The sequence below is a fragment of the Lagopus leucura genome, unplaced genomic scaffold (assembly GCF_019238085.1).
Source record: "Lagopus leucura isolate 7727_CA_CO unplaced genomic scaffold, USGS_WTPT01 Super-Scaffold_100004, whole genome shotgun sequence".
Classification (NCBI taxonomy): Eukaryota; Metazoa; Chordata; class Aves; order Galliformes; family Phasianidae; genus Lagopus; species Lagopus leucura.
In genome coordinates this window covers 46,072,361-46,084,904 of record NW_024962264.1, presented here as the reverse complement: position 1 = coordinate 46,084,904, position 12,544 = coordinate 46,072,361, and the positions used below count along the sequence as shown (strand labels likewise).

The 12,544-nt window shown below is 36.1% G+C and overlaps 1 protein-coding gene across 1 annotated transcript in view; it reads right to left on the bottom strand.

Annotated features, from left to right (window-relative positions):
• The window catches only part of NFXL1 (nuclear transcription factor, X-box binding like 1), a 43,305-nt gene that overhangs the window by 8,349 nt on the left and 22,412 nt on the right, over positions 1-12,544 (bottom strand). Inside the window, exons 18-20 of the mRNA XM_042871088.1 lie at positions 12,233-12,302; positions 5,230-5,334; positions 2,200-2,286 (exon numbers count right to left, since the gene is read on the bottom strand). Coding sequence (XP_042727022.1) covers positions 2,200-2,286; positions 5,230-5,334; positions 12,233-12,302 — 262 coding nt within the window. The remainder of the gene's footprint in view (positions 1-2,199; positions 2,287-5,229; positions 5,335-12,232; positions 12,303-12,544) is intronic.

Below are 12,544 nucleotides of genomic sequence, written 5' to 3'. Positions count from 1 at the left end.
GTGTATATGTGTCTGCTGCTTGTGTGTGTTTCCTGGACCTTCAACTCTGTATCCACTTAACAGTACCTAAGTAAAATAGATCACAGAATTGTAGAATGTCCTAAGATGTAATAATATGATTGACAACTTGATATTAAAAACCATCTTGATCCCAATAATCAGTCTGTGTGTGTACATACATACATACATATATATACCGTTGCCAATATCATAATTTGCATACTAAAAATGGTAATTAACCAAATAAGGTATGCACAGGTGGAATTTGTTCCAATCAGTTTACAACATAAGAGCTCTAAACAGAAGGCATACCAGCTCATGCTTTAGAACACAGCAGCTCAAGCAGTCAAGCATTGTGCAAGCAGTTACATTTGTGGATTTTCAGATGATTTTTTAAAAATTGTTAAACCATATATGAAATATTATTAACAACTTCATTTAACCTAGACAATGGCAGAATCCCTCATCAGGAAAATGTACAAAGATCTTCTCAGTCATGCATACCTGAAATAGGAAAGTTTGGTTTGCAAAAAACTGCACCACTATCCTCCTGGTATTTCACTGCCATCTAATGGCAGAACACCAGTTCCAAAAGAAAAATCAGCCCAGGAACATAGAATGAAGCAACAGAAGAGCTTCTTTTGTACACTGCTGTGGTCATATTTGTGTAAGATACATAAGTATAGCAGGCAGCTTAATTATTATAACCAGTGTGGAAAAAATAAATTTAGAATTACTTTGAGTAAAATCAACAGTAAACAACACTGAATTTCTCAGATGCACATGCTCACTGTGCCATATATTAAGAGTTAATTTCTTAAAAATTAACACATTTCATTTTTGGAAAAAATTTCATTTTGGATGGTCACTTTGCAAATGGTGCAAAAACTAAGCTCTCTTTGTATATAACTGCACTTTTAACAAAGCTATTTTTTCCAGTCTTAACATATTAAAAAGCAATTGACATTACAATCTAATTTTGCAGTGTGCATATAATAAAATATCATTCTAGAATGTCACTTGCAAGTCAACATAGGTTGCATCATACAAACCCAAAACAGAGAAATCCACATTCTTCTGTGAGAAATGAACACAAAGCTAGTTTATGCCAGAAAGTACATCCGTGGCATTGCTTATCATAGCAACCTGTAGTCATTTGCTTGTTGTATTAGAATATTCCTCCTAGTTGAAGGCAATGGCACAGGTAAAAAATAGGAAATATTATCTGCTGAAGTAAAACCACAGCTGACACTGTACCCCATCAAAAAGTGCTCCTTTGTTGATGCAGACTTCCATGAATTCACCCCACTTCAGTGCACTCCATGCCCTACAAACTCACTTCCCCACTTTCACTAGAATGGTTTGTTATTGCTGGCTTTTCTATAAGTATATTCCAAGAATCTTAGTGTTCAAGCTGACTGCAAAGTTGTAGAATTTGGCTTATAGAGTACGTGCTAGAACTTGCCTGTCAATCCTGAAATTCTGAGCAGAAACAGACAGACGTTGTTTTTACACAGTGAGGTTTTAGATTGAATGCTTAATCACATGTACTATTAAGTTGATAAAAGTGAACCAATTCATGCACCACTTCCTCGTGTTTCCAAAAAAGGCCTATAAAAACAATGTGGATATTCTGTCTCTGTAGATGAGATTATGCAGCAGTTTCTTCACTTCAAACAAAACTACTGGAGAGCGTTTATGTTTACAACAGGCTGAAAAGCACACGCAATTACTGAAAGCTCTCTATGCTTGAGGCAGACACCTAATACTGTGAGACAGCCAATTGTGTGTCACACAATTTAAAGATCACACTTAACCAATCTTCAAAGTAAAAGTAAGGCCTAAATGAAGTGAAGTGCTTCTATAGCTCTTATTAGCAGCAATGATTTTATTATCATTGATTAGCACTACTTGGCTGAAGAGGAAAACTCCAGTTACAAGGTACATTAAAAATAAAGAAGAAATAGAGTTTTATCTTAACATAGTACTTCATTGAGTTAGTTAACACTATCTACAAGTAGTGCAATTCTCAAGAATAAGCCAGATTCAATAGTCCAAAAATTAAATGTGCAATTAAACTGTATACTGACTTACATCACATTTCTTGCTGTTATCATCTTGAAAAATAATGATCTGCTTGTTTTTTCCAACTCTTCTTAAGGCAACAAGGATAAATTATAACTAAAATGGATACACTACCTCAGACGCCTTCCGTTTCATTTCCTTGCATAATGCATCACACTCCAGTGAAACTTGGTCTTCTTGTATCTTGCTGCACTGTACTTCCTGTTAAGTATAAATTGAGTTGTTTGTAACTCATTTCCCTACATAAAAATTGAATTATAATGTTCATTTTGTTAAGAAAATTATAAAACGTTCTTATTTGGCATAATTACAGAATGAAGCTAATCAATAAATATTATTTGAAACCGTTACTGTATTCAAGCATCCTTTTCTATTTACCTTCTTTCTGATAAGCTCCTGAAATCAAGAATAAATCAATAAATCAGTTTAATTTTTCTTGTCTTTTTTTTCCACTTGTTTATTTACGACAAAGCAATATAACCTTGTGAACTCTGTTAAAAAAGATACCATGCAGAGTAACTAAAAAGTAACTCTTATGTAACTTCACACCAATTCTCACAACTGGCTGAGATTACAGGGCAAGGTCTGGTCATGGGAAGATCTCCTTTACTTCCTCTCCTTCCTCCCCCTTACATTGAAGGCGAAAAAAACAAAAACAAAACAAAGCAAAACAACAACAAAAAAAAGAGAATACTACCACAGACAGAAAGTTGTTATATATACTACTAGCCTATGAAGATTTTTGTCAGGAAAGCACAGTAACATAACCAGAAGTTATTCTGGTTTTCATAACACTGACGATATTTACAACAAGTTTTCAATTGTTGTAACATATAACAAAATCCAAAAACTGACTTTCCGTCAGAGCAATTCAAGCAGGCTAAGAAAAACCACCTGCCTAGATGGTTAAGAATATGGTCCACTGCAAGTTGATGGCTACAAATTCAAGTGGTTTATATGACCTTGTATGTTTACATACATAGCCTCATGATGCAACAGTTAATTTCAACACCAGAAAAAGAAGAAAAAATCCTCCCGTTCTGCACTCAAATTATGAACTCCTACATTTGATATTAGTTGTGATTGTTCAGATGAGGCATGTTTATAGGGAGCTTGGAATAAGTGTCCTACCAACTATTAACTTCACCAGTAGTGTATACAGACAGAAGACTGGTACTTCTGTAGAGGAGAATTCAACTGTAAATATTAGATACTGAATTCTGTTTCTCCTTATCTTCAAGATAACATGGAAGGCCACAGGCACAAAGAGTAAATATAGAGGTACACTATCCTATCCAAAAAGCTAAGAAAGAAGTTCACTATCTGCTCTAAGCAAATATGCATAAGGAACTTCTGGAGTGAACAGATATGATCACTGGCAAGGGCAGATGCATAAGACAAACTTTAAAAAACATCATCTTTTACACTACAGAAATGGGCCAGATTTCATAGCTGCAACTAATACATGGTCCAATTATCAGTGGCTTATTGGTTCTATCATCATTTACCCTCTATACTACAGTTCTCTATACAAACAAGAGCATGAATTTGGGGCTTGATCTGGAAACAGTGAGATGATATTTAAGGTGGGGATAGTTTTTAATTCTCTTTCTGAAGGGAAACACCATTTCATTAGGAATCAGAAGGATCACTTCATGGCTATTTAAATGAGTGGCTATTTATTCTTTAAATAAGAATTAATAACCACTCATAACAACCTCTCCACTTTATTATAATCAAATTTACAAGACTAAAAAAAAAACAAAAACTAACTGTCATCAGATTTAAAGAACATAAAACTTTCAGAATAGCAGATTCAGAATGTTCCATTTCTGGCCAGTCTACAAGTGAAAAAGTGAGCATCCTAAAAATTAATTTCACTGCTTCCTGCTACCACACTTTAGCTGGACATCCACATAAACACTGAACACATCCTGAGACAATAAAATCTGAGCTGGTCTAAACACAAATAGCTATACAGTGTCAGAACTCAACAGAAGATGATATCCAAAAACATTATGAATATTAAGGACAGTAACAACTAGATGTAACAGAGCTATCATGGAAATACCCATTTTCCTTATTCAACTAAAATTGGCATAAGAAGCAGGCATACTTTTTAACGGGTATATAGAACAGAATCATAATAGATTAATTAAGGTTGGAAAAGACCTCAAAGATCATCAAGTCCAACTGTCAACCTGTATCTTATGGAGGAAGAAGCAGAAGTACAAATATATACTCAACCAATGATATTATTGATTTTACTGAATACAGTACTGAAAGACTGAAATTAATAAGAGCACTTAGTCACAACAAAATAATTTATCCACAGCAAAAGTCAACATTTCTTTGTACCACAGATCACTTGTAAATAAATAAAAGCTCACTATCCATAAGCAGAGACTGTTCAATTTGAAGCACTCACTGTGGGTATTACCATCCTTTCCCTTGAACATGCCCCCTGCAACATTTTGGACTGGAGAAGACATTGCTTGGAGAAGCTAAGAACTCTGGTGAAACTACAGTCTCTGTGGAAAGCTCAGAAGTAAACCGGTTCTTGAAAATAATTTAAGCATACTTTATTTAAGCCAGATAGTGATTTTTTCATTAAGTTATTAACACTTGCCAAGAGTTCCCATAAGCCTCTGTTCTTCCCCTCATAATACTTGATAGCCATAACAAGCTTAGTCCTTTTGCTCTATTAAAAGCTAAGGATGCTGATGTCTCTGTTTGCTTTGAGGGCTGCGGACAAACAAAACCAAAAATGTCAATTAGGGATTCAAAACATCTGTGATTGTTCCAATTTATGTAATTGTAAACTTCCTCCTTATCATTAGGAAAATGTGCTTTGACTTCTTAAATCACTCCGGATCATCTGATTATTTTCCTAATGGAACTACAAAAATTGAAGTGTGCTTGAAGATAAAGATATTGTGAGCCTGGTAGCTAACATGTTTCAAAATAAATTTTATGTTCCTCAGCAAATATTTCGACTGTTCCACCCAGACATTCAGCTGCTGCTATTGCTCTGCTGAAGTAACTGAATCTGTTCCAATCTGCACCAGAGACAATTCATGTTCACAAGCCTAGGAACATACAAAGAAAATACATCATTCTCAGAACTGTAACTTCAAAACTTACCTTTTTCAGTCTCTTACAAGGACACCTGAGTTTAACCTTCTGGCTGCAGTTCAGAGGACAATCACCTGAATGGCAAATCTCTTTACACCGGTGACCACAAGGCAGCTACAAACAGTAAAAGAAGAAATACACTCAACAATAAATAACTGTAATTACATGCAATCTATTAACTAGCTTTATTTCAGACACAGCAGCTAAACAGAAAACTCATTCAGCTTATCAGGTTTGTTTTACTTGCAAAATTTGAAAGGAAAAAGTCAACTTATTTCAGTATTTCACAGTTTTTCAGTTCACACAGAATTATTTCTTTTACTGGGACAGCTTGATCAAAAACCAATTTTTTCTTTCAAACGTTACAGTAACAGTCATCTCCACAATGACTCATAGGACTACCCTAACTATCTGTATGCTGGAGGAATAAAAGTAGGTGAGGTGAGAAGAAACAGAACTGAAATGAAGTGTGTTGTGACTCAGCCTGACCTACATACTGCTAACAAGAGGGCAAAATTAGAAGCAAAAATACTACAAAACTAGGTTTTATGTGCAAGAACCTTATGAACTATGCAGGAGTCAAATACAATCTACCAATATACTTACATCTGAATTAATTTCACAAAATCCTAAATTTCTGCATTAGGTAAATGCTGTTTTTGACATCTGATAAATAGCTTTTTGTTTTGTTTTAACTGTCAGTGAAATTTTTAACACTTGCACTGAAACTATTATTATTCATCACTGTATTAAGAACTGAGATAGTAATTTAAATATGCTAACATTATATGCATGTTGCATATATATATAATGCATATGCAACAGCATTCCCAGAATGATGTTAGATATAAAAAAAAAAAAAATTCACAGGAGTAAAAACAAGTTTTCTTCCACTAGCTTTTAGGAGCTCAACTGACCTTGCTCAGGTCCCATACAAAATCTTCACAATGATCATTTTTTCATTTTTAATTACATAAATCAATACTGTTCAATACTGTTGATAACCAAAGGTGATAACTCATGAAATATACCCAACTGATTCATTTTAGCACAGCTTGGAAAATGCTGTAATGTCTGCAGCTTTAAAATGCGTATTTTTAAAATTTATTAGTAATTGAAGAGCTTCATATGCCACATCACCTGTTCCACAAGAATGAGAACACTAAATATATACATACACATATGCATATATATAATAAAATGCAGGTGTATGCACTTTTTGTTGATGAGTAAATTTGGATTCTTAGAAGTACAGCACAGCTCAGTAAACTTCAAAGCAAGAAAACCATACCTAAAATAGAACATATAACTTTCCAGCTTGAAATCACAGAACAAGTATGTCTGTTTTCATGTCAGTGACTTACTACACTGACAGATATTCTACAGATTGGGCATTGTGCTCTGTCACTGTCCCACAGTATTCCACACAGTACCAGGAGGAATGTCTCAGTCACCGAGTCCAAGCCCCCACTACAATCCCTGTATGACTGCATCACTGCTTGTTGAGTCTGGAGTGTTGCATCGCTCCAGAAGGAGTTGGGGGGGAACACACTGAACACATCACCACAGAGGCTTTTTCAGGATCCCACTTTAAGAGGCAAGTGCTTTTTCTTCCATTTACATTTATTTTATCCAGCCATTAGTTCCCTTCATTGAATTCCATGCAGCTTTAATCAATGTTTCTTGAATATAGTAGTCAGAACTGCAAGCAATATTTTGAATAACAATATAAGCAATATAAGCAATATATTGAAATAAGCAATATATTGAATTACATACAATGCCTTAATTGCAGCTTATTCTTAACAGAATATCTTTCCCTATACATCTTCCTCTCTCATGCGCATTTCTCTTCAATTACTCATGATGTGACAATAAGAATTTCTGCTGTCTCCAGGAGGCTTATTATTGATCTTGACACGTTGTTTCCTTCAGTAAACCCTAATCCTGGCATCGATCCTCTCAGCTTTACATGAATTAGCTGCCTACTACCTGGCACAGCCCAACTGTGCCCAACTGAAGCATGTAGGGAACCTCATCTCTTCTCTTCGTCTGGAGGAAAAAAGAAATTGGTCATACTATCAAAGAAGAAATTCGGTTTTGTCTGGCAGAACCAATCACCTGCAAATCAACTTGAACTCTATCTCATTTTTAAAACATGGGTTAGAAGCTCATGATTAAGCCTTGTACATGCTGAAGTCAGAGCACAGACCAGAGACACGGAGTCCTAACATGAATGCTGCTCCACACAGCCTCTGCACAGTAAGGGAGACAGACTCCTTCTGGCTCCCTGCCCAACAGCGGTACACACTGAAACAGCTACGAAGTCTCATCTGCCAGACATTCTGAACTAGAACCTACCATTTCAGATTCCTCTTCCATACTCATTAGGCACACTTTCAGTAATGATGTCAAAGCCCAAACAAACAGTTTTATAACTCACATGTCAGAGCTGCAAATTCTAGATAATCTCCGTGTGCTACTACAGTAGAAATTTTCATGTTACATACCACCAGAGCACAGCACAGGAATATACTTAATCCAATACTGAAATCATATTTGCTCATCTAGGGCATACAATCACACAGTTCACACTCTGAAGGATGCAGGACAACAATGACACTGACAGTTTCAGTTGCTTCTCACCCCCTCCAATGCAAACACAACATATAAAATCAAGGGAAGCAGTCTGATGAGTGGTAAAACAAAACCCCCATGAGCTAAGACAACAGAAGCAATCCTACCACTTCTGCCAGATAAGTGCTGTAGTTGGAAGGGAGGGGTTTTTGTCTTCTTTTTTTTTTTTTTTTTTTTTTTGGCAAACGTTGAGCTATTACAAAGTGCTAAAATATAATGTGTGTATCCCTTTAGATCTTTTTCACTGTAAATACTCTGTTGTTAATAGCTAGTAAACTAAAGTCGGAAAAGTCTTTATATTTGTCATGGCAAGCCCATTAAAAGAAAGCAATATAACCCCCAACTCTGAAAGATTTGTTTGTTTTATAAGCATTTTCCACTTTGGGAATGCATATAAATTCTAACATTATGCCTGGCAGTTACAAAAACAGTCAACATTTATGGATGCTTAACCAATCTTCACCAGCAGGTAATGAACACGTTCTGTTAATACACACATAAGAATCACCCCATTCTTGAGCAGCTGTCTCAAAAATTATAAACAAAAGTTGAGTTTATCATTTCCAACCCACTCAGCAGTTTTAAGTGCAGCTCTGCTCTCAAAGCTTTGTGAAAACCTCTGCTGCTTAAGCTAGACGTGGAAGAGAACGTGCTTATGATAGGAGCAAATCTTCTGTAGCACAGCAACAACAAAAAGTAATGGAATACTGGCAGGGAAGTTCAACCTCTACTGCCATCCCACTGATGGTGCCTCTGATGTCATGGGCCAACATAATAAAATAGGAGGCATTATCTTCAGAGCAGCCCTCATAGATGTATCGCAATGGGGTCCCATGTTTCACATTAAGACAATAGCAGAGTGCACAGTAAAAGCACAAAGTACTGTTATTTTGTTGAAAAATTAGTAATTACACAGAGCAAAGAAAAATGTGTTAAACAGACCCACAAATACTGGTAACGGATATGTAAACAGTAGAAACTATGACTGTTAAAACTTGCATTTAAGATCTGTTCCAAAACATCTGCTAACATGATCATAAGAATTTAATCACCACTGATTAAAAAAAAAGTTAAGTTTCCTTCAATGGGATATTTAGCTATTGCTAGCAAACAAAAAAGCAAAGAACTTTTTAATTAAAGCTTCCCATCCAACAGCTGTAGCAATATCAAAGACTTTGCTTCTCCCTAAAGCAGATAGGAAATATGAGCTGTACCGCACAATATTTGAAGTCTTTTTTAATAGCTTTATATTACCACATCCAAAACAAAAGCATGAAGCCTGGCAAGACTTTTCAATTCCTGTTTTATTGTCCCAGTACAGAACAATCAGTAAATCAGTACAACTGATTTTCATGATGCTTCGAAGAAGCACACTCCCTGCAATTCAAATATGGAAGTATACTATTTTCCACAGTTTCCATTAACCAAAAAAGACAAACATTTCAAAACTAAGACTTTAGTAGAATATTGTATTCTACTGAACCTAAACTGCACTGTGCTGAACTTGGAGGAGTCACAGAATACACTGATTTTTAACAGACATTAGTTTCACTGAGTTCTTCTGGTAAACCAAGTTCAGATTCTGACACTGAAAAGGAAATTCTCATAAACACTAACCTGGTATTTACTTTCAGGCTGCTAAGATAACACAAAAACTTTTCAGATTTGGTGTTGAGGGAACAATTCCTTTAGACAAAAAAATTAAGAACAAAGGTTAACAAAACAGGATTGGAGAAAGTAGGAGGAACTGAAAAACAAGGATAGGAACTGTTTGAAGCAAGACTGTACTAGCACATTTCAAGAAAACTACTAAGATATAGAACTAGAAACACAGGAATGGAACAGTATGCATTTTTATATAACTGATTACACTACAAAATTTTTCATGTAGATGAAACTACATAAATCCATATCTACAGGAATGAGAATTTTAAGAGTTAAGCAAAAGCGTTATCCAACTAAAACAGATTCTGTTGTCCCAAGTTGTCTGTTCACATCCCACTGATTTCAGTTCTAAAAAGACCCTGTTCTACAGACAATGCAATTCTGAACTGCAAACTCGAATTCAATAGTACTACTGGATGGATTTTAAACCTCAGACTGAGTCTCAGGAACATGTCCAGAAAAATCACAACAGTTACATTAATCAAAGTCAAAGATGAGATATGGAAAAAATCTTTGAAGAGAACCTGAAGTACAGGAACACACAGTTCATGTTAAGAGATTAGAAGTACTATTGAAAATAAAGAGGAGGAAGTGTTGCAGCAAATAAAACCAAAGTAACAGAGAGGGAAATGGAAGGACAAAAGTAAGAGGTAAAGAGACAATGAAATAATATCCTAAAATGCTCCCCTGTTGGGGAGAGAACTTTCAGACATCCAGATGAGAAAACTGTGACAGACACATTCATTTACTCATGCAAGACACAAAAAGGATGAGCAAAATGAAGACATCTCAAAGACAAGGGTGAAAAGTAGAAGATGCAAGTAGGCATGCATCAAAGAGCTCAGAATTTCTATTGGGCTTTCACTAATTTGTTAACCTTGTCTGAAAAACAGAGACTCTTAGGAAGCAGGCAGGAATACTGTCAGTTCTGCAAGTCACTCAAAACCAGAAAGTCTATCTAGTAAAAGATAGGACACTTCTGAAACCAGAAAATAATGCGATGAAAGTTTTGAACCCGCATCTACTCAGTTGAGACAGAAATCAGACAAGGTGAGACAACAGATCTCAGACTAGAGGACGCCACAGGCAAACCAGCATAGCAGAACAAAATGCAACCAGTGGAGGACGAGCTGAGTGCCAACTACATACTACTAGCGACAAAGTACAAGGCCAAAATGGAGCAAGAAAACAACAAGTATGGGATTAAGTATTTTCAATGCTTTGAAAATATGCACAAGCCTTTTCTTTATTGCAAGGAAGCAGATTTTCTGAGAAATTCTGAAGTGTTTAGCAGTGGAAACACTTTCCAAAATATCCCTGACTATCCAAGTTTTTCCACTCTGTAAATTTTCCAGTTCTACAGTAGGGAAACAGAGTGAAGAAAGGGCTATCACCCCTGTCACAACTAATGACAACTAAAGAACAAAGGCACAATAGTAAGTAATGTACAGATTTTTGAAAACGCACAAACAGCGCAGAATAACAGCACTGGGAGGGACTAGAAAGAAGTCATTTCGCCTGTCCCGTACGTCTTAAAGCAATAAAATCCATAACTGAACTAACCCCAATACATGCCTAAGCTGTTACTGATGAAAATTCTGTAGCCTTTCCAAACTGCTTTTCCCACGCTCCACAATCTTTACTACTCAAGGACAGTAATTAACATGAATCTTCCTAACTGATACAGCCACTAGTTCATAGTCTGTCATATAACCAGGATATTATTCTTCTTCACAGCAACCCTTCATACAGTCAGGTACAGTAAAGCAATTAACTCCCTTGTCTTAAGCTTCACACTACTAACCATGTTTCACTAGTGCACTCAGGCATTAAGAATTCATTTTACTTAGGTCCCAAATGCTTTTTCAAGTTTTTTTGTTTGTTTGTTTCCTAAAACTGTTGTGCAGTGATCACTAACCCTACACAAGAAAAATCACAAATACAGTCCTTCGTATTTGTCCCAACCAAAGAATATCCAGTTATTCTGAGAACAAATATTCAAGATCAGTTTTCAACCACATCAAAGGACATACTCTTTCTCATTCAACCTCACCAGCTTCAAGCTTCAGCTGTCAAGCCATGAATGAAGTATTCATTGATACTGTCCTGGAGATATACCTCTGGTAGAATCTTAAGTTCTTTACTGTGAGAGTGGTGAGGTGCTGGAACAGGCTGCTCAGAGAGGTTGTGGATGCCTCATCCCTAGAGGTGTTCAAGGCCTGATTGGATGGGGCCCTGGGCAGCCTGGTCTAGTATTAAATGGAGAGGTTGGTGGCCCTGCATGTGGCAAGGGGGTTGGAGATTCATGATCTTTGAGGTCCCTTCCAACCCTGGCCACTCTGTGATTCTGTGAATCCAAAAATCATTAAGGTTGGAAAAGATCTCTAAGACCAAATCCAACCATCAACCTATCGCCACCATACCAACTATACCACATCCCTAATTGCCACATCTTCACAGTTTTTGAATTGAACTCCAGAGTTCTTGATCCTCTGATAGAACCTCCCAGTTTGAGAGCTAGACATTAATAACTGTCCTACAGGTACAGTTCACAAACTACCCTTTGCACCTATCATTCAGCACATTCATTCAGATTAACCTTCTGTAGCTTGCTTGGCCTATGAAACTGTATAAAAACACTACATAAAGTAAAGTTTGCAAGCCACCAGACATTCATCAAATCAAATATTTATTTGTTAACACGGCTTACCTGTTTTGGACACTGATTTTTGCAGGAAGTAAGAAGATCTTTTTCTTTTACATCTGCGCTCGTTAGTTTTCTATAGAAGAAAAGATGTATTTGTGGTAAATTCCAAATTTAGAAAAAAGAGAAAAAAAAACAGGAGTCAATGCAATTAGGAATGTATTTTAAGTGCATCCCATTGCAAAGAGAAACGGGGTCATCTGTCCATATCCCATGGGACTAATATAAATGACACTAGGTCTCTATCAGACAAAAACACATAAATTAAGAGGATTTACAGTACTTTAAAGAGAACACAAAAAAAAACATATGAGCGTG